Below are 23,594 nucleotides of genomic sequence, written 5' to 3'. Positions count from 1 at the left end.
GGGTTTTTTTGTCCCGAGTGTATCCCCGACAGCTGAAATCACTGAAGATGTTTGTGTTTGCAGGGAAAATATCACATCTATCATTCATTTGGGGGCTTGTAGGCCAGAACCGTTTCCACATTTGACGTACTACTCAGTCAAGCGGTTTCATGTTACGCTGCTTTTCCAAAAAAGCCCAATCTCGTGCACTGCACAGATCCAAACCCTAAAGTTTCGTTTTATCTGGACCCATTGAAAACACTAAAGTCATGTAACATTCTTAGAAATAAAACCTCTCTATTGGCATTGGTTGTTCCTTGAAGAGCTTTTAACATTAATAGCCCCAGAAAATGTTCTTTAAACTCTTCATTTAAGTGGTGTGAAATAATTATTCAACTATTAAATAATAAGTTATTCATTATAATCAATACTGCACAATATATAATTTCTGCATCAAATCGCAATGTGATCATTCGCAATAGTCGCATCGCAGGATATGCAGTGTTAGTCTGGATTATAGTTTATCGTTTTGCATGTGTTTTGAGGCACTGTATAATGATTTTAAAAGCTTTCAGGCAAAATAAATTATATTATTTCTACCTTTAATAACGATGAATTTTGATGAATTATTTTAATTTTTATTATTTAGTTTCTGTACTTGAATACTGTTCATCTCTGAAAATGATTAAAACACTGTTTATTTTATTTTATTTTATTGTTTATTAACTGTATCTTTTACTTTATTTATCCATGCTTATAAATTGTTTATTAAATTTTTAGATATATATTTTTAGGTATTTTTAAATAGAGCTTTTCAAGTCAAGTGAAATTGCATTCCTATCACACACGCACACACACACACACATATATATATATATATATATATATATATATATATATATATATATATATATATATATATATATATATATATATATATATATATATATATATATATATATACAGTTGAAGTCAGAATTATTAGCCATTTATTTTTCAGATATTTTTTCAACACATTTCTAAACATAATAGTATTAATAACTAATTTTTAATCACTGAATTATTTTATCTTTGCCATGATGACAGTAAATATTTTACTACATATTTTTCAAGACACTTCTATACAGCTTAAAGTCACATTTAAAGCCTTAACTAGGTTAATTAGGTTAGGGGGGTTATAATTTATAATAAAGGGGCTAATAATTTTGTCCTTAAAATGGTTTTAAAAAATTAAAAACTGGTTTCATTCTAGCCAAAATAAAACAAATAAGACTTTCTCCAGAAGAAAAAGTAATATCAGACATACTGTGAAAATTTCCTTGCTCTTTTAAACATAATTTGGGAAATATTTAAAAAAGAAAAAAATATATAGCAAAGGGAGGCTAATAATTCTGACTTCAACTGTATGGCTATATATATATATATATATATATATATATATATATATATATATATACATACACAACAGTTCTTCAATCTTATTGGCTGATAACCTTGCGATATTCTGCCAGTAACAGCACTTGTACTACCTCTTTACCCTTCACGCTTGTGTATTACTCCAGAGGACACCTTACAATTTGACAAATATTCCTGCTGTTGGACAACATAATGCACTTTTAAGGCTATTTTTAGTTGAGAATGTAGTTGTTTAGATTGCAACTATGCAGTTTATTTAAAAGGATACTGCCTATTTTCAATATCTATCATTTCTGAGACGGCACGTCGGTGTCCATTAGCTTACCATACTAAGCAGACAAAAGACGGTTGACGATGTCTATCCACAAGATGTTGACAGGACAGCATAATAGGCCCTTAGCAGATAAAAACAGCGTAACTAACTACAAGTTGGCGGTTCATTCCACCGTGGCAACCCCGGATTAATAAAGGGACTAAGCCGACAAGAAAATGAATGAATGTTTTTGTGTAGTTTTGTATCAAATAAATTTCATTCATTCATTTTCTTGTCAGCTTAGTCCCTTTATTAATCCGGGGTCGCCACAGCGAAATGAACCGCCAACTTATCCAGCAAGTTTTTACGCAGCAGATGCCCTTCCAGCCGCAACCCATCTCTGGGAAACATCCACTCACACATTCACACACACACTCATACATTCACACACACACTCATACACTCATACACTACGAACAATTTAGCCAACCCAATTCACCTGTCCCACATGTCTTTGGACTGTGGGGGAAACCGGAGCACACGAAAGAAACCCACACGAAGGCAGGGAGAACATGCAAACTCCACACAGAAACGCCAACTGAGCCGAGGTTCGAACCAGCGACCTTCTTGCTGTGAGGCGACAGCACTACCTACTGCGCCACTCCCTCGCCCCCCAAATATATTTGATAACTCTTATTTTTACAACTGCAATAAAATAAAACCTGATTTATGACAGGGACATGATATCTATATATACATGTTCTGCATATAGCAGAAGCTCAGCTATGTTCACAAGCATCTTGCCCAAACGCAGGAAACTTTTGCAGTGTTTATTTGTCTTGGTTTCAATCTGTGCCCTGAGTCTAAAACAGTGTGTGTCCTTCAACATCATACAGTGCTGGATCTCCAAAACTCACAAACACAGTACGACTGACAGAAACCTTCCACATGCACACCGACATGCCAGAAGTGATGTATTCGTCCTCGTTTTTTTTCCTGACGGCTCAATCAAGGCCTGTGTTTTCCCCGTGTGTTCCTGTCTGCTGGTGGCCTGAGCTCATCTGTCCGCCGTCCCGCAGAGGCCATAAATTGTTCAGATGAGATGAAGTCCTCGCGTTCCCTTTCTTAAACTGCTGTGTGAAAGCTGCATGCTCGTGTTTTGACAGCCCGTGGCTTTAAATCATTGTTTTATGACGGGCAGGGAAAACGTGTCCGTGTTCCTGCCGCTGATTTATGTTCATTGGAGTCTGGAGAATATGATCATTTGGCCTGAGCAGATGGATGGAGAGATACCGAAGGGCTTCTGTGCCAAACGCTCTCATGCGCGCGGCACAAATGGAGTCCACATGCTGGAGGAAGAGCAGAACATCTCTGTTCATCTTCTGCTTCTTCTGCTGTCTAATGAATTATGCGTACGTTCAGCTCTGTTGTGGAGGAATCGCAAACTTCATAATTCTGTCGGAGACAAGCAGTCGTGACAGAGCCAACATCACTGTACCCAGCATTTAAAACCTCAGATTAACGTTGTCATCATTTAGTCATCCTCTAGTTCTGTCAAACTTTTATGAGTTTGGTTTTTATGTATGACATGAGATATTTTGAAGAAAGCTGGAAAGATGCAACAATTCACTTTCATGGTAGAAAAAATATATCTCAGATATATGTGTGACCCCGCCGATCCTACACCACCCAACCCACTCCGAGCTGGTATCAAACCAGCGACCAAGCTAAAGACCACAGCCTCTAGTGTCTGTCGCTAGAGCACCTTTAGAGTTCAGAGGAGTGAGGTTTTACCTGCACAGCACTTACTAGCTGGCCTCCATTACACTCATGCCCCATTCACACGACGCTTCAGCATCAATGCTTGGCGGAGGCATGTCTGAAGTTGGGGCTGATCATCATAGCAGCATCAGCCAATGAAATTAGTCAGCAACCATTAATTGGCTGACGCTTATGTCAGAGCTTGAAAAGTTGAGCAAGTCCCAACTTTTACAGCGAGCAACAGATCCACAATGCATGGGAAGCATTAATCGGGTCACGGCACCAATGTAACCCCGCTGGTCCTACACCACCCAACCTGCTCCGAGCTGGTATCAAACCGGCGACCTTATGCATGGGTGTCAGTTGGAGTAGGGGGAGGTTGCAGACTTGGATTTAATTCAATTAAATTCAGCTTTATTTGTATAGCGCTTTTACAATGTAGATTGTGTCAAAGCAGCTTCACATAAATGGTCATAGTAACTGGAACAGTCTAGTTCAGTTTTTAGTGTTTAAGTCAACGACTGTAAAAAATATGGACGATGCGACAGCCCCTTTTCCCATTGAACACCTTGAGGGCAAAACGCCTGCTTGACATGCACAAACTGTCACAAAAGACTGCTGAAATTGGAGCCTTGACATGCGTAGAAGGACTGTCTGATGGAGCCAGAGGAGGAGCGCGAAAAATGAGCAGAGTCGAGCTTCCAACCAAACGCTTTATGTAAAATCAACCACGCCCCCGAACTTCTCAGCATGCGTTTGCTTTCATATCAACACAAATGGATGTAATAACATTAACAAATATGAGGGTTTTATATATTCAATCGCGCCAGCTCCGGACCGCAGCGCATAACCTACTCGCTGCGTCGCGGGCTGATTCCGGCTCGCATGCGGCAGCGCTGGCTCGATTGACTCGGGCTGGAATCGGGGAGTGAGTCCAGGCATCCGGAGTAGGTCCAGCAGAGGTAGTCAGTCTGAGCTCTGAGGGGTAAGTCTCCGGCAGGCGAGAATCTAGCCGGAACTGACCCGAGTGTATTTTGCTATCTGGGTGGCTAGGCGTGTATCAGCAAACTAATAAAGCCCGAAAAAAGCCCTGACCTTAGCGAATAAACAGTGTTCCACCAGGATTATGTATGTCAGAAATTATAGTTTACTGCTGAACTCATTTTATTATGGTAAAATAACACAGAAATCGAGTAATAACACTTCAGTCTCCTGCCGAAGCTCAGACGCGCTGCTTTGAGAAACTGTCAATCACCGCTGTCAATCACGATGACACGCCCAGCATTAAATTACTGCTAAAAACAAACTGTTTACAAAAATGAAGATCTGCACCTATTTCAGCACAATAACCAGTGCCTTAATCGACCAGAACCATCTTTCGGGACTATTTATTGGAAGTGTAATAATTTTTTTTATTTGGGCTCAAGTCTCCTCACTTGTACTGCAGCCAGCCCGCAGGGGGCGATCTAACAGCCGAGACCTTCACTCAAACACAGGCTTGCGGCACACTTGGTTTAAGTTCAGTTCAGTTCAGTTTAGCTCAGTTCAGTGTGATTTAATCATTACTGAGAGTTCAAACACTGAAGAGCAAATTCATCGATGCGTAGCTCTACCAATCCTGAACCATGCGAGGCAGTGGCGACAGCGGAGAGGGAAAAAAAAAACTTCACCTGATAGGAGTGAAGAAAAAAACCTTGAGAGAACCAGACTCAGTTGGGCACGACCATTTTAATTTCTCCAGACAGATCTACGGCCCAAGCAGTTTTACTGCCCAGGCAGTTTTACGCCCCTGTTGTGTCCAGTTGAGGGAGGCAGTACAGTGTTATTTTAAGCCTCCAGAACTTTATCTCACCCAACCAAACGCGACACAATGAAGAGGTATCTATGTTAAAAACGCATTTAAAACATGAATCTTAAACCTTTTTTTAAATTAAATTAAGGTCGATATGAGTGTATGTCAACACAAACAAATTGGTGTAATATAATAGCAATGTGTTAGTTTGACTCAATTTTAGCTAACTATGTGCAGGCAAGCTACATCAACAAAAGAGTAAAATAACATTAACCTACATAAAAAAGTGTGTTATGTAGGCTAATTTTCTATTACCTTTTTGTCTCAGCAAGGAAGTAATTTTTATATATTTAATAATTTTTTAAAGATATATATTTTCTCATAGATTAGACAATACACTTGCATGGTCTGGGTTGTCAGCCAAATCTACACTACAACTACACTACATTATTCCTCCAAATTTGACTTTCTTAAATATTGAAATAAATCTAAACAGATCTGAAAATTTAATTGATTTTATTTTAAATTTTAAAATACCATTGCTTTCAATTACAATCAATGTAATGCAATCCTGTTCTAAGTTAAACAATTAAAACAATCATATATCTATAACTGCATATAGAAACTCCCAACTATAAATGGTCTACTCATTTTTGTTCATATAGCTATACAGTACAGTTTATATATTACCAATGAAGTTTGAATTGCACATGCAATCATATTGTTTATCCCTTATTGTTTCATAATATTTATTGTAACAATACCTCTGCATTCTTATCAAAGCAAATCATTACTCCATATTACACCGTATTTTTTGGTTATAATTTTGTTATTTTCAAAATGCAAATTTATATATAAACAATACAACAAATGCATATATCTATATGAAAACGTATAGCTAGGCTACAATTAACCATTACACTATCCAACAACTTGTGTTTTTAATTTTTCTAATTAAATTAATCTAAATTAATTTGCAATTGGGCTTTTGCATATCTGGAATTGTTTGGTGAGTGTATCAATTCTCCATATTGCATAGTGAGTTTATAACTCACTTTATGATACATTACCTTGGCGTTCATATTTAGCGTAATCTAATTAAAAAATACATTTATGAACGGGACGTTTAATAATCTGGGAGCGTTGACTTCAAATGTATTATGTGGTCATCCCCCCCTACTGGACGCATTAGGAACTACAGGGGCGTAAAGCTGTGGGGCTAGGTCTTAAAACTGCCTGGATCCAAGTCTGCAGACGCCCCATATGGGTCAGTTGCTCTACCAAGGTGGCTAACGACCATGGCCTCTAGTGTCGGTCACTAGACAACCTTTAGAGGTCAGAGGAGAGAGGTTTACCTTCACAGCACTTACTAGCTGGCCTCCATTACAAATGGAAGTCAATGATTACAGATATTCAGAAACACATATACACACCTGTCAACATTGGGATGTGAAAATAAGGGATATACCCACCATAATGGACCCCCCAGCAATATAATTTATTATTATTTACAAAAGAAAAAATAAACAATGTACATTAGCAGCAAATAAATTAGCAAACAGTTCAGCTTATTAAAATTAATAACTATAATAAAGAAATAGAATGAAGATATCAAATCTCATTAATCTTTTCTTCACTGTATAACTTATAGATTCTGATTGAAAAGCATGAATGATTTGATTTGAAAGCGAATGAATGATTTATTTAGATTTTTCATTTGATTAAATTAAATAACAGAGGTGTAAAAATGCACACGTCTAACATTATAATGAAAGTATTTGTCTGCTTTCCTAACTGTTTATGCTCATTTAGGACAAAATTAGTTGCGTTAGAAAAAAAAAACACCAAGATCGACACCTTTAGATCTTATTAATATTAATTATGTCTGTTCAAACACGCACCCAAAAGCCAGACTTTGGCTTCGCTTCAAATCGCTTGTGCAGAATCTGTTTGGGAAACAACATCTATCACCATTGAGCGCGTCAGCTGACAGTCGCGCACCTCTATATGACTGTTTTGAGGATTGCATAGGAAGGGCGACGGCACCTGTGATGAAAAGGAAAGGGAATCCCGCGGTTTTTATATGTATTTTAAAGTGTTTTCATGCCTAAATAAAATGAAAGTATAGAATGGACTCACATTTAAGAGCAAGGGGTGTCCCCTGATGGTTCGGCGGTATGGGTTGCAAATAGGGAGGATTGGCTCTTTAATATTTATTGCCACCCTTTAAAGAAAGACTAAAAATGTGGGGGAAATACCTTTACAGGATTATAGCTGGACCGAACTGTAAAATAAAGGAGAATCCCAGGAAAAACTGGAAGGTTGACAGGTATGCATAAAGGTTTAGAACCACTTAAGGGTGAGTAAATAGCGCAAGATGTCCTCGCTGCAGTCTGTAGCATGATGACGCACAGGATCAGGTTGGAGATCAAGGAGACCGAACTCTTTAGCAACAACATAGCAATGTTCTTAAAACATTCAAAACACATTTTAACGATCCATGTGCAAAGTCTAGAGCGTATGGCGCAAAAGAATTAATGGCATGTCCGAATCCACTTTTGCTATTTTAAGGACGGAAATATACGGTCTGCACTTCGGCACATGGTCTAACAGGGTTGTGCTTATTCTCTTTTTGAGTTCTGGATAAATGTATAAAAATACAGTAATATAATACTTTTTTTAATCACAGAAGGGAATAAATTAATACTCAAATAACTATTGCACAGTTTGTTATAATAGTAATAATAATGTTTTGTGCTTATTTAACTATTTATTGATTTATTGATTATTCAATAGTATTTAAGATATGGTATTATTCAAAAGTCTTATAATGAGGAATAATAATCAGAGAAATGCACTGATTTGCTCCTAAGGCTTCTGTAACGCCTGCCTAATGGCATAAGCGTGAGCAAACTATGGCCAGGGTGGGTTAGATCCCTTAGAATGCTATTTGCCCTAAACAGACAACGTTGCTGATACAGTTCCTCGATAGCTGTCCTTTTGACTCAAACGGATCTTTCAGCTGACTTTAGTATCTTCTTAATGGTGTTCTTGTCAGACACACTGCTATTCTCATACCAAAGAGAGATGCCATTAGTGGGAACACTCTCAACAGCTCCACAAGTGAGGATTGATGGCCTGAGGTGTGCTCTTTTTTTAACCTTCTCAGAAAGTGCAGTCACTGGTGCGCTTTCTTTGTAAGACAGGTAATATGGAGAAACCAAGTCAAGTTCTCAGTAACGTAGACCCTCAGGAATTTTACCTGCTGTACAATCTCCACTGCGGTGTTGTTAATATACAGGGGTGTAAGTGGGGCATTTCTTCTTGAAGTCAATCACCAACTATTCCATATAAAACCATTTAAGGTCAATATTTTTAGCCTCCCTCAGCAATATTTGTTTTCGATTGGTTACAGAACAAACCACTGTTATGCATCTAACGTACCTAATTAACCTAGTTAAGTCTTTAAATGTCACTTTAAGCTGAATAATAGCAACTTGAAAAATGCCTAGTCAAATAGTATGTGCTGTCATCATGGCAAAAATAAAAGAAACCAGGTATTAGAATGAGTAATTAAAACTATTATGTTTAGAAATGTGCTGACAAAAAATCTCTCTGTTACAGAAATAGTGAAAATAAATATATAAGGGGGCTAATAATTCTGACTTCAACTGTATATTTTTGGTCACATAAATGCAGCCTTGGTGATCATAGGAGAGATTTCTTCTGAAAACATCAGTGGTGTATATTTTAGTGATCGTGTTTGAATGTTTTTTGTGTGCTGCTTTAACACACTGGAGGTCATGATGATGTGGTGGTCTGAGCAGTGGGACAGCGGATGCTCAAACCACACTGGCATTAACTCACTCTTGCAGAGGGCCAGACAGGCATGAGAGCTGAGTCTGAAGCCAATAATACTAAACAGAGATCTGGGTCATATAATCCAGCAGATGTTCATAGATAATGGCGGATTAGTGTCCAGAACATGTCGCCCTTCACATTTGTGCATTTATAGTTGAAGTCAAAATTATGTGTCCACCTGTGAATTTATTTGAATTTTTTAAACATTTCCCAAATGATGTTTAACAAAGCAAGGATTTTTCGCAGTATTTCCTATAATATTTTTTTCTTCTTGAGAAAGTCTAATTTGTTTTATTTCGGCTAGAATGAAAGCAGCTTTTAATTTTTTTAAAAAACATTTTAAGGTCAATATTATTAGCCCATTTAAGCTTTATTATTTTGATTGTCTACAGAACAAACCATCGTTAAACAATGACTTGCCAAATTAACATATTAAGCAGTTTAACATATTAAACTGATAAATAGAACAATGGCATGTAAATAAATAAATAAATAAAACTAAACAGCTTGATGTGGAGCAATTGTGCTATTATAGGCATATAAAATTAATAAAAATAAAATATTTTAAGAAATTTAAGAAATGATGAATTAAGAAAAACATTTATATCATGGCTTTTAGTCATATTGGATCCTTTATACAGAGCTCGAAAAATATATCTGATATTCAATCAATAAATTAAATATTTATATATATTCTTGAATCTGATTGGCTGATAGCCGTGCAGTATTCTGCCATTAACAGCACTCGTACCGCCTTTTCACCCTTGTGTATTACTCCGCCCACATACAGCAACAAGCTGAGGACACTCTACAGTTTGACAAATATTGCAGCTGTTGGGCAACATAATGCACTTTTAAGGCTTTTTAGTTGAGAATGTAGCTGTTTAGATTGTTACTATGTAGTTTATTTATAAGGATAGTGCCTATTTTAAATATCTATCATTTCTGAGAGCGCATCAGCGGCCATTAGCTTGTCATACTGAGCAAAGATGGTTGACGGTGTCCATCCACAAGATGGCAACAGAGACCGCATAATAAGCCCTTAGAGGAGGAAAAATACAGCGTAATTTTAAACTACAGCTGATCAAATCATTATTAAACAGTGATATTTTATGTCGATCTCTCTCTTTTGTATGATGTAATGCTGTATTATACCTGTTTAGCGTTTTTCTTTTATGCAAACACAACAGCAATCTGGTAGTGATTGCACTGCCCTTTTTGGGGGTTAATTATTGTGATATCTCGCAACAGAGTAATACTGTACACTGTAATAGACTATAATACTCTGCAGACTGAAGGCATTTCATGCCGTTCAGCCTTATAATCTTAAAATGTGAGCAAAATCCGCTGTTTTGTCATCACATTAAACAGTAAGCTGAAGAATCATTTGAACGCTAGCTCTGAAGTGATGTTTGTGAATTTGTGAATCTGCTGTTCTGATGCCAGCTGCAGAATGAATGACAGAAGAAAGTAGTTCCTCATACAAGATTGTTTTTGAGACTCTCTGTGTTTGTTTTTTTTTTTTTTTTAAATACATTATTATGCCATCAAACTGTTGTATAAACGCAATGTCACACTCGTAGCAGCGCGATGTAACTGTATATCATCACTTGTGGGACACTAAAGCCTGGTTTATACTTCTGCGTCAAGTGACCGGCGTAACCCACGGCGCATGCAACGCGTGTAGCTGTGCATTTATACTTCTGCGCGCTGTCTCTGTTGGTCTGCATTAACACTTCCGAAACGCTAGTTGGCAGTGAGGTGTAAATGTTCCTCTGTGTCGAGTTTCTTCACTGCTATTTTGCTTTTCCTGAACACTTCCTGGATGTACAAGTGGCTCAAACTCGCTCATTTTGAGGCAGGAACCACCGGACGTGCAACAACTTTAACTATGAGGTAAACACAAAACAAAACTTTACATCAGGAGCTCCTTCACAGGACTCCACACTTGTAAACAATCGCTCCATCAGGCTCGCACCATTCACACGGCTCTCGGTCCCGCCCAGACTCGTCAGCGCTACCAAGCCGTCCAATCACAGAGCGTTGCGACGTGTAGTTACATTTTTTTAAAGTGTGCATGGGCTGACGGCCACGACGAAGGGCTATGCGTCAGGGCCGTAGCATAAGCCGGCATTTGACGCAGAAGTATAAATAAGCCTTAAGGCAACACACGCCTCCATCACTGCCGATATACAGCCACATCTACATGCTACAAATGTGATATTGCTCATATATATAATTCACGATAATAATAATGCTAAATTATAGATTAAAGAATCATTTAAAAAGAAATTTATAATAATAAATGATTTATAAATTTTATGATTTACCATATTTGATTCCTCACCAAATAATGGGTTAAAAATGTGACGTAGCATAAAAGCATTTCTTAGTACGAGGATAACCTGGAATAAAATGCTTGTGAAAAGCATATCATTCACAACATATTAAGCATTCACTCACAATTTCCTTTTCTGCCATTGGTACTATTATGATCATTTTAGATTAATTCTGCGAACACCTATCATTATTTCCGAAAAAAATGTTTCAATAGAGAAGAAATGAGTCAGATGGAACATTTTCACTCGGATCCATCCAGCCAGCGGCTCTGGTTTAGCTAATCTGTTATCTGAAGGGCTCTGAACTCTCATAGCAGACTTTCCATCCTTTTCACTTGATTTGCAAAAGTATCTAAACATCCCTGCGTGGACTTTAAACATCGTGCGGCTGGGGCTTTTTACCAGGCTCTCCTTCATCCCACATATGTCTTCCCACACTGTCCAGGCATGGAAAAAGATTTGGGCAGAGGAATCATGACTGCTGTATATCGGCCCACCCGTGTCTTACCTCACGCCCTTTGGCCCCGATCCTGCAGATGAGTTTTCCTCACTTCTGACTGGCGGTAAAACATATGCATTTTATGCTTTTGGGTGAAAATGCTGCTTCTACTAATCCTTCATTTATCTACACTGCAAAAAACATCTGCAAATATGCAGTTTTCCGTGTATTGTGATTTATGTTTTATTTTTTCCTCATTTATTTATGCTTTTGCGTTATGAGACCTTAATCTTTCTTACAACCACATTTAACCTGATTTTTTTAAAAGTGACTTTTATTGACATTTTTAATAGTTTAAAGTAGGGTTGCACAGTTTACCGGTACTTCGGCAGCACCGCGATACTTTGGACTCTGCTTTAACATTCTAGGTGCAAACTCTAAAGCGCAGGGCGCAAAAGCATTAAGGGCGTGTCCGAATCCACTTTTGCTGTTTTTATTTGTGTCTTTTGAGAATAAACCAATCAGAGTCTTGTCTCCTATTTCCTTTATTAGTCAGTTGCATCACGCCATGGTGCATTTGCTATTTACATGGCAGACTTTGTAAGTGGAAAGCCTGAACGCTTTACTAGTGAGAAAACAGTTAAACAAACCATCTGCAGCACAAGGATAAAGAATGAGCCTCCATCATTCGGCCTTAACTTTCACTCTCTATTTCTCTCTTTTGTGGATAAGAAAACGGTTTTCTATGCACAGACATCCATCAGCCTACATAATTAATTTGGTTTGTTAAGTGCAAAGCTTTGTTTCAAAACTATTTCTAAATTCAGTTATAATTTCCAGCAAACAAATAAATGAACAAAAATAACAAAGTGTGCTCAAAAACTGGGTTATATTCAGGGCTTAACTTGTGCCGGAACAATCTGATCCAGCACTTCATTTTACCGATCCCCTTCCTCAACTGCCCTCCTGCCCCGTTTGCTGTTCACTTTTGTTCGCGACAACCCCTCACTCATCACTTCCATTCTGCGTCCACGACACCCCTCTGCCATCCAAAACCCCAACCCAGCGCTTCACGTTTACATGCGACACCGCTCCATCCTGGGGTAAACATGCCGGATCCGTTACCTCGATCTGTTCCGGTACCTCGCAATTTACAAAATAGGCACTGGTTATATCCAAACGCACGTCCTGTTCTTTTGTCCCATATGAATCAAAACCTGACAGGTGGAAAAAACTAAGTTTGTTTTTAATAAATGGATTTGCTATTTAAACAACTTAACTCAACTCAACTCAAGGTAACAGAGAAGTGTGCATATAGATTAAGGAAAGTTATTTAGTAATTCTGTTGATTGGAAAATAAAGACGTTTTTATTTGCATCTATTTTGCCTTTGGACTTTGACTTTACGCGTACAAAACTTGCTTGCTCTACCACCAATAGCGGCAATGGAACGCCGCTACATGAAGGTTGTTATGGGCTGAAAATAGCAACATGAAACACGTCTTGGGCCTTATTGCGCTGGGTGTATGATAGGGCCCCAAGGCTCCAAAATACAGCCGGTGCCTCTGTAGTTTGTAAACAGTAGTATCATCATTAATATTTAATAGTTAATGTTGCATGTGGAAAAGTCATTAAATTGCTCACACATTTGTGCCGGCAAATAATAAATAGATCACTTTATTTCATTTTAACAGTCTGCATGAGGCTGCAAAAATTTGTAGAATTTGTGCTGTTCTGATGCTTCAAACACACATCTGAATCAGCTAATTTCTGTTTCTGTGAATATGATTTAGTTACAATGATTGCGACAATCTCTTAAAGAGCCCTTATTATGTGTTTTGGAAAATGACCTTCCATGTAGTTTGTAACACAGCTCTAAGTGAAGTGAAATATCCAGCTAAGGCTTAAATCTGAAAGTGCAACGTGTTTAAAACTATCGATTAATCTATAAAAAAAAAAGAGTCGATTCATAGTGCTTCAAATGAATCGTCTTGATAACGAGTCTTCAGCCGTTTTGGCATGACGTCGATATGAAACTTAAACCCAATTGTTGCGCAGACAGACTATTGTAAAACAGGACAATAGAATCAAAACTACGAAGTCATGTCTGCTCCTTTGCAGCTCCTCTGGTAATTTGCTCACTTATTGTCCAGCGTTAGAAAATGACAATAAAATGCTTTTAAATCATTCACAATAAACTGTGTGTTTGTCTCTTACATTTGGTCACTTTAAAACATAGAATCAATCATACAGTATAATCATTCTAGCGTCCACAACATCAAAAATCAACCACACTCTGTCTCATCTTCTCATTTTTCCCCTTTTAGTTGTCCTTTATTGCTTAATAGACATCTTATTAATATTAAAAATTATTAATCACAGATGTATTGTTTATAGATGTACATAGCTGTAAAACTAGTATAAACTCAGCAATACTCTTAGGGTGCTTTCACACCTAGACCTTTGTTTCGGAACCTGTCTCGTTTGTCCAGTTAACGCGGTTTGTTTGGCATATGTGAATCAAGCAATCGCGATCGTATCCGCGCCAAAACAATTGCTCCGAGATCGCCTGAATGAGGTGGTCTCGGCTTGATTGAAACGAACTCTGGAGCGGATCGATTGTAGTGAGAAAGCGATACGATCTGAGCCTGCTATATCACAGTGTAATAAGGATATGTAATAGGCATACGGCTATATGAAGCAGGCACGTACACACATAAGTCTCAACCTGTGCAGTGCACATGCCCTTTTTAGCCCTAGATAAAAAGTGCCCTTCCAAAATGATGTAAAGTGCCACCGCGACAACCCCCGGTTGATGGAAACGTCATGATGCGCATACATTTTGAAAATTCGCATAAAAAAAACGTAAGGATAAACTTTTTATTCGATACGAAAAGATGCGCATAAACTACAATGGAAACACTTTTACCGCACAAACTCCAGCATGCGCATTAAAAAAGATCATGTGATTTTGTTAAAAGAGATCATGTGATGATAAAAATGTGTGTGAATGGATAAACCATCAGGCTGAGCACGCTATAAACCAGTGTTTCTCAACTGGTGGGTCGTGACCCAAAAGTGGGTCGCGGGAACATTTTCAGTGGGCCGTACTGTTTGACATGTGAAATTTCATTTAATTAAAGCAACAAATATGTCGAAGCACAAGTATGACCCTGAATATGTAAAGCATGGATTTACATATTTGACAAGAAAAAAAAGACTTAAAGCCTCAGTGTGTCATAGGTGCTCTCAAGTGAGCATGAAACCTCCTAAATTAAAACAACATAGAACCTGACAACATGTTTTATTAACAGTTCAGTTTTAGTTCATGGTAACTGAACATTTCCTTACCCTAACCACTGTTTACAGTATTTTTTGTTTTTACTTTGTAATATTTCTATAATTTGATACATTTTGTTAAACGACAGCATTAAAATATAGTTTATTTGTAATTGTTGGTGATTCTCTTGTGATTTATCTGTCACTACTTGTGTATGGAAACAAATAAATACAAATTAATGATAATTCCAAAAATTTTACTTTAGTTCCTAAAAATTTGGGTCGTGGCTTGATCATGTAAAAATGTGGGTCCCATGGCCAAACCAGTTGAGAACCCCTGCTATAAACCATCTGAACTGTTGTTTTGGTCATTATAAAACGCCTTACCGTTTCAGTATTAGTGTTATTATATTATTTATGACCTCCAGAATCAAGAGCGTCTTTCCTCCGCGTCTGACACCTTCACACGGCACCACGCGTTCACTGTGTGTCAAGATTGCTTTCTGAGGCGCAAGTCATTTATTAGATGAAGAACAGATTGATGCAGCAAATTCCGTTTTTACTGTTGATATTTGGCGCCAGTTATTCAGGAAGTGACGATTTTGTTCGCTTTGACTCTTTGGATGGAAACGCTGCTTTATTCGCACGTCTTTATTGCCATAATCCAGTTTTGTGCATAAAGTTCATTCGCATTTTTGGATGGAAACATAGCTAGTGACTGTGTTTACACAGACATCAGTAATCAAATTATTTGACAAATTATTAAATGGTGGATTTTAACTGCAGTTTGGCTCTTTCATTCAGGGATTTCATTTAGCCCCTCGTGACAAACGAGATATTTGCTGCGAGGAACTGCTGGAAGCGTGTATTTTTACTGCAATGTTTGATACCGCATGGCGAATGAGAGAAAAAAAACCCTCCGCATTTCTCATAAACTTAGATGCACTCGGTAGGTAGCGTCAGAGAGCCGTGTGTGTTATTTCGGTCACAAAATGCGGTGAAAATCCTACACAACGGTAATAGTTTGGTTGCGGTGTTTAGATGTTTACACTCGGAGAGCAGCATTTACAGCAGATCTTTCAGTCAATATTATTGTAGTGATATAAACGTACTGTACACTTTATTAACTTAGATATCATTTGACTAAGGTCCGTCTTTAAACACTGAAAGAGTACTGCTGACCATACAAACTAACTTTGCCTCTGAATAAACAAAGAAAGAGCACTGGTAACTCACTTACCAAATCTGTAGAGACAGGACAATCAACGTCAACTTGAGCTGAGCCTTTATTAAAAGAAGACGAGCTGCAAATCTGGATTTCACCATTTCCAGATGAGAAAAGCTCTTGGGAAAAATGTTCCTTAGTCCAGCTGCACTCTCATAGAGGGAAAACGAAAACAAAACCTCTACTACAGTACATTATAAAAAACAATACTGAAGATCTGTATCTTTAAAACATTCTTAGTCTCCCACTCTTTAAGGAAAACACAACATGGCATCTTTCTGACATCTGCACACTATAGCAGGTAATGAAAGTCTTGAAGTCTTGAATTTGTCATGCATATTATTGAAGTTACACAGCATACACAATAGAGCGCACTGATTGATTTGAACCGTACATGTCAAGAACGGTAACCTGAAGAACACACTCTGTTCAATCCCTGTTAAACCGACAGAGACAAAAAGGGGGCGCTATCCTACTTCAGTGAACTAAAAAAATCCACATATTGGATTTGCCCTAATTTAGAAAACTTGGAGATCAGTGTTCAATGGCATTATTTGAAATGGCCCCAGATGACTCGTGTTTACCTGCGTCAAAGTTAAAAATTCTTGCCTTTTCTTTTTAGTTAGCATGCAGCGCAATTCTGCTCAAACAGAAAGATACCCTTCAATCCACCTTTATTCAATGGACCAGGGAGTTTATGTCTTGTCCTTAACTAGACAACAATTTTATAAGCATTTACTAACAGTAAATCTGGTTTTACCAACTTTAGAAGGCCCAACATGTAAGCAGAGTTGCAACAAACTAGATTAAACTCATTAAGTTCCTCTTGTCGATAATCTTTAGTAAGAGACAAATAATTTACAAGGTCTGAAGAAAAAAACATGAATGTACTAGATATGTTCGCAACAGCAGTACGTACTCCAATGAAAACGCCACACTTCACACTTCACACTTGTCAAGAACGGTAACCTGAAGAACACACTCTGTCCAATCCCTGTTATTCTGACCGGGACCAAAAGGCGGCGCTATCCTACTTCAGTGAACACTAAAAACATCCACAGAATCTTCAGCACATAAAATAGAAGTCAAGAGCTCTTATTTGGACTGAAATATAGGAATAAGATGCTTTATGTGTAGAGATTTGGGGAAAAAAGGTGTAAATATGAAATAACATACGAGAGATTAGTCTCGAGAACACTCCTGAAGAATTTTGCGCCTATATGAGCTCATTTGTCCCGTTTTAATCATCATATATTGTGAAAATAACTAAAAACTAAAAAAAAATATAGAAAAAGTATTTTTGTTGCATCAAAAAGTGTGGTAATTATAACCATCCAACAAGCTTATCCAGCACAAATCAGTGCTTAAAATGTCACTAAATACGGTATTTGAACCTCGAATATCTTATCCGTAAGAAGATCCACACATTTCAATTGGCTGGCCATGGGCCCGAAGATAATGCTAAGTTGATGCATCTAACACTGAGTGAGTACTCCATACCCGATTTTAAAAAGGCTACATCCAACACTTCTCTTTCATAGTGTTCATATATAAATCAGTCTGATATTGACAAAGTTAGGAAGCCCCACCGATAGGCAGGGCATCAAAAAATTAGATTATACTCATTGAGTTCCTCCCCACGGAAATCTTTAGTAAAAGGCGAAAGATTTATACGATCTGAAGAGAAACTTGAGTGTACTAGTTATGTTACAAACAGCAGTACGTACTCCAATGAAAACGCCACACTTGTCAAGAACGGTAACCTGAAGAACACACTCTGTTCAATCCCTGTTATTCTGACAGGGACCAAAAGGGGGCGCTATCCTACTTCAGTGAACACTAAAAACATCCACAGAATCTTCAGCACATAAAATAGAAGTCAAGAGCTCTTATTTGGACTGAAATATAGGAATAAGATGCTTTATGTGTAGAGATTTGGGGAAAAAAGGTGTATATATGAAATAGCATACGAGAGATCAGTCTCGAGAACACTCCTGAAGAATTTTGCGCCTATATGAGCTCATTTGTCCCGTTTTAATCATCATATATTGTGAAAATAACTAATAAAGGAAAGGTTTATTTTTTTAAATGGACCAATTCTGATTGAGCAAATGAGCTGGCCAGTTTGTTATTTGCCTAAAGGCTACAGTTTTTATTTAACACAGTTTTACCAGATTCATTTTTTTGTATTATATATGATGGGTAATAAATTAGCACTTAAAAGCAAGTTTTTTTTTTAATTGCTAATTTTTTATCTCATTACACTATATATAAAACTGTAACAACTTGTAAATGAATATATTTTTTAGTAAACAAAAAGATAGTATGATAAGCACTTGTACAAAAAAATATAGAAAAAGTATTTTTGTTGCATCAAAAAGTGTGGTAATTATAACCATCCAACAAGCTTATCCAGCACAAATCAGTGCTTAAAATGTCACTAATTACAGTATTTGAACCTCGAATAACTTATCCGTAAGAAGATCCACACATTTCAATTGGCTGGCCACGGGCCCGATAACAACGATAGGTTGATCCATCCAATACTAAATGAGTACTTCTTACCTGAAATTAAACAGACTTCATCCAATACTTTTCCTTTAAAGTCTCCGTGAATAAATCAGTCTGATATTGACAATGTTAGGAAGCCCCGCGGTATAAGCAAGGCATCAAAAATTAGATTATACTCATTGTGTTCCTCCCCACGGAAATCTTTAGTAAAAGGCGAAAGATTTATACGATCTGAAGAGAAACATGAGTGTACTAGTTTTCTTACTAACAGCAGTACGTACTCCAATGAAAACGCCACACTTGTCAAGAACGGTAACCTGAAGAACACACTCTGTTCAATCCCTGTTATTCTGACAGAGACCAAAAGGGGGCGCTATCCTACTTCAGTGAACACTAAAAACATCCACAGAATCTTCAGCACATAAAATAGAAGCCAAGAGCTCTTATTTAGACTGAAATATAGGAATAAGATGCTTTATGTGTAGAGATTTGGGGAAAAAAGGTGTATATATGAAATAACATACGAGAGATCAGTCTCGAGAACACTCCTGAAGAATTTGGCCCCTATATGAGCCAATTTGTCCCGTTTTAATCATCATATATTGTGAAAATAACCAATAAAAAAGGTTTATTATTTAAATAGACCAATTCTGACTAAGGAATAATGAGCTGGCCAGTTTGGTATTTGCCTAAAGGCTACAGTTTTTATTTAACACAGTTTTACCAGATTCAATCTTTTTGTATTCTTTATGATGGGTAATAAATTAGCACTTAAAAGCAAGTTTTTTTATATTTCTAAATTTTTATCTCATTACACTATATATAAAACGGTAACAACTTGTAAATGAATATATTTTTTAGTAAACAAAAAGATAGTATGATAAGCACTTTGACAAAAAAATATAGAAAAAGTATTTTTGTTGCATCAAAAAGTGTGGTAATTATAACCATCCAACAAGCTTATCCAGCACAAATCAGTGCTTAAAATGTCACTAAATACAGTATTTGAACCTCGAATATCTTATCTGCAAGAAGATCCACACATTTCAATTGGCTGGCCACGGGCCCGATAACAACGATAGGTTGATGCGACCATCATTGAATGAGTACTTACCTGATACTTAACAGACTTCATCCGATACTTCTCCTTCATGATGTCCATATAAGAATCAGTCTGATTTTGACAATATTAGGAAGCCCCGCGGTATAAGCAGGGCATCAAAAATTAGTTTATACTCATTGTGTTCCTCCCCACGGAAATCTTTAGTAAAAGGCGAAAGATTTATACGATCTGAAGAAAAAGTCAAGAGCTCTTATTTAGACTGAAATATAGGAATAAGATGCTTTATGTGTACAGATTTGGGGGGAAATGTGTAAATATGAAATAACATACGAGTGATCAGTCTCGAGAACACTCCTGAAGAATTTTGCGCCTATATGAGCTCATTTGTCCCGTTTTAATCATCATATATTGTGAAAATAACTAATAAAGGAAAGGTTTATTATTTAAATGGACCAATTCTGACTGAGCAAATGAGCTGGCCAGTTTGGTATTTGCCTAAAGGCTACAGTTTCTATTTAACACAAGTTTTACCAGATTCCATTTTTTTTGTATTATATATGATGGGTAATAAATTAGCACTTAAAAGCAAGTTTTTTTTATATTGCTACATTTTTATCTCATTACACTATATATGAAACTGTAACAACTTGCAAATGAATATATTTTTTAGTAAACAAAAAGATAGAATGATATAAGCACTTTGACAAAAAAGTGTGGTAATTATAACCATCCAACAAGCTTATCCAGCACAAATCAGTGCTTACAATGTCACTAAATACAGTATTTGAACCTCGAATAACTTATCCGAACAAGATCCACACATTTCAATTGGCTGGCCATGGGCCCGAAAACAATGCTAAGATGATGCAATTAATACTGAGTAAGTACTCCATACCCGATTTTTAAAAGGTTCCATCCGTTATTTCTCTTTCATAGAGTACATATGTACATCAGTCTGATTTTGATAAAGGTAGGAAGCCCCACCGATAGGCAGGGCATCAAAAAATTAGGTTATACTCATTGTGTTCCTCCCCACGGAAATCTTTAGTAAAAGGCGAAAGATTTATACGATCTGAAGAGAAACATGAGTGTACTACATTACTCTTACTCAAGTACGAAACCAACTGAGGAGAACATACTTCACATTAAGGGTAGCAACTCAACATACTTTAATACCACACTTATAACGCAACACTACAAAGCATACTTGCGTTTAATATAATAAGCCACTAAACAAACTAACAGCAAAACGTGTGTATCCACAACATTAGAAAATACATAGCTTAAAGAACTGAGCTCAGTTGCATTGTGGGTAAGAAAGTTTACTCCCGGTTACGTCATCACTTCCGTCGAATCAAGTAGCTGAATGGTAGAAAACCTCTTTCACTAAGTGATATTAGATAAAGCAAATAAATGTGGCAACTTAGTTGCGAGTAAAAACCATGTTATGAATGCGAGATTTAATCGTGCAATGATTTTATGTAAACATTTTATTGAAGGTTGTTTCAACTGACGTATGAGCGTAATGACGCAGAGAAATTAAAATGCGCATGCGCAGGCTAGGTTGGGGCGCAGAGGAGAGTCGGCAGCTATGTCAACCTTACAGCCATTTATCAACCTGTGGAGAAAATTAAAATAAAACGAAGTTACCAGTGTTCTGCCTTTGTGTATGCCTTATTCTCGCGGACACATCTGTAAAATGATTCACTTGGCTGAACTGACATTTTCAAGGCAGCTAGTGAACTTGAGTTTGCGAGTTAACTCAATTTGGATAGATTCTTTGTTCCAACTTAAAATGTTGAGTTTTACCACATATATATTTAATTAAAACTCAACATCTTAAGTTGAAACAAAAAATCTCTTTTAGTTGAGTTGACTCACCTCTTTAAGGCAGCTAGTGAATTTGAGTTTGTAAATTTAACCAATGTGAGACGAACAGTATACCAGAGATGAGAGATACAGATTCCCCACCTCTCTGAAATCAGTCAATAAGAATTAGGCTAATATAGATGTGGTGTTGTAGATGAGGAGAAATATAAGTACAAAGCCAGAATTATTCACCCTCCTGTTTATTTATTATTATTATTTATTTTTTTTTGCCATGATGGCAGTAAATAATATTTGACTTGATATTTTTCAAGACACTTCTAAACAGCTTAAAGTGACATTTAAAGGTTTAACTAGGTTAATTAGGTTAACTAGGCAGCTTAGGGTAATTAGGCAAGTTGTATAGCGATGGTTTGTTTTGTACATTATTGAAAAAATGTATAGCTTAAAGGGCTAATAATAATGACCTTAAAATGTTTTTTAAAATCTAAAAACTTTTTTTACTCTAGCTGAAATAAAACAAACAAGACTTTCTCCAGAAGAAAAAATATTATCAGACATACTGTGAAAATGTCCTTGTGCTGTTAAGCATCATTTGAGAAAAATTTAAAAAAGAAAAAAAGAACAAATGGGGTTTAATCATTCTGACGTCAACTGCAAATGTGCATGTTTCTGCAATGTAAAAAAATTCAGCAACTTTTCTGACGGATTGCCATTTATTTAGGATCGTATAAAAACGGAAAGGGAAAGTTTGATTCCCTTCTTCTGTGGTGAATGAAATTTCCTAGCTTAACAGCTACAAGTTACACATTAGACTTCCAAAAATTATACATTTAAGTTTTGTGCGTGCTCAACGCGGCTGGGATGAATATCAGCACCTCCAAGTCCGAGGCAATAGTGCTCCACTGGAAAAGGTAGGTTGCCATCTCCAGGTTGAAGGAAAGTCCTTATCCCAGGTGGAGGAGTTTAAGTATCTTGGGGTTTTGTTCACGAGTGAGGGAAGGCCGGAGCGTGAGATTGACAGGCGGATTGGTGCAGTGGCAGCAGTAATGCGGTCGATGTATCGGTCCGTTGAGAAGAACGAAGGAGCTGAGCTGAAAGGCAAAGCTCTCGATTTACCGGTCAATCTGCATTCCTAATCTTACCTATGGTCATGAGATTTGGGTCATGACCAAAAGGACAAGATCTCGGATACAAGCGGCCGAAATGAGTTTCCTTCGCAGGGTGCCTTCGAAGCGTGGCAGGGCACACTATTATGGATAAGGTGAGGAGCTTTGACACTTGAGAGGAGCTCGAAGTAGAGCCGTTGGCTCGGGCATCTGTTTCGGATGCCTCCTGGACGCCTACTTAGGAAGGTGTTCCAGGCATGTCCCACCGGGAGGAGACCTTGGGGAAGACCCAGGACACGCTGGAGGGACTATGTCTCTCGGCTGGCCTGGGAACGCCTCGGGATCGCCCCGGAGGAGCTGGAGGATGTGTCTGGGGAGAGGGAAGTCTGGGGTTCTCTCCTAAAACTGCTGCCCCCGCGACCTGGCCCCAGAAAAGCGGCAAAAAATGAATGTCTGAATAATATAAAGATTTCCTTTGTGTTTACTGAAAAACGCCATGTTTTGGCATCTGTTTAACAGACTAGGGTGCTTTCACACTTGGTTCATTTGCCTGGACCGTACCCAGGTTCGATTGTCTCCCCCTGCCACCTCCTCGGTTGGTTTGTGTTCACACTGTCTTTTTTCCTTCTGAACCCCGGTACGCTTGCGTCATCGAGCTGCTGTTTTGTTTACGGCCGTTGCTAGGTGACGGTCACTAAAAGCAAGCACCAAAATGGAAAGACATCCGCACATCGCGGTCAA

The 23,594-nt window shown here is 37.6% G+C and overlaps 1 protein-coding gene and 4 non-coding genes across 10 annotated transcripts in view; all 5 read right to left on the bottom strand.

Annotated features, from left to right (window-relative positions):
• Nucleotides 1-23,594, bottom strand: part of mei1 (meiotic double-stranded break formation protein 1) — a 93,895-nt gene that overhangs the window by 16,791 nt on the left and 53,510 nt on the right. The window contains exon 30 of one of the 6 annotated variants that reach the window (XM_073933722.1): nt 21,065-21,535. The exons of 2 other annotated variants lie outside the window; for them this stretch is intronic. In XM_073933722.1, the coding sequence (XP_073789823.1) occupies nt 21,518-21,535 (18 nt within the window). In that variant the 3' untranslated portion in view covers nt 21,065-21,517. Of the gene's footprint in view, nt 1-21,064; nt 21,536-21,975; nt 23,275-23,594 lie in introns of those variants that run through there. 3 more of the 6 variants (XM_073933726.1, XM_073933725.1, XM_073933716.1) reach the window with 3 other exon arrangements.
• On the bottom strand, nt 17,925-18,040 carry LOC137488750 (U5 spliceosomal RNA). Its single transcript, XR_011007933.1, has one exon. It is a non-coding gene; the product is annotated as a U5 spliceosomal RNA (small nuclear RNA).
• On the bottom strand, nt 18,991-19,105 carry LOC137488751 (U5 spliceosomal RNA). Its single transcript, XR_011007934.1, has one exon. It is a non-coding gene; the product is annotated as a U5 spliceosomal RNA (small nuclear RNA).
• Nucleotides 20,051-20,166, bottom strand: LOC137488752 (U5 spliceosomal RNA). The gene has a single exon (XR_011007935.1). It is a non-coding gene; the product is annotated as a U5 spliceosomal RNA (small nuclear RNA).
• LOC137488749 (U5 spliceosomal RNA) lies at nt 20,894-21,009 on the bottom strand. The gene has a single exon (XR_011007932.1). It is a non-coding gene; the product is annotated as a U5 spliceosomal RNA (small nuclear RNA).

Source organism: Danio rerio, chromosome 20, assembly GCF_049306965.1.
Source record: "Danio rerio strain Tuebingen ecotype United States chromosome 20, GRCz12tu, whole genome shotgun sequence".
In the NCBI taxonomy this organism is placed as follows: domain Eukaryota; kingdom Metazoa; phylum Chordata; class Actinopteri; order Cypriniformes; family Danionidae; genus Danio; species Danio rerio.
This window is presented reverse-complemented; position numbering and strand designations above follow the sequence as displayed.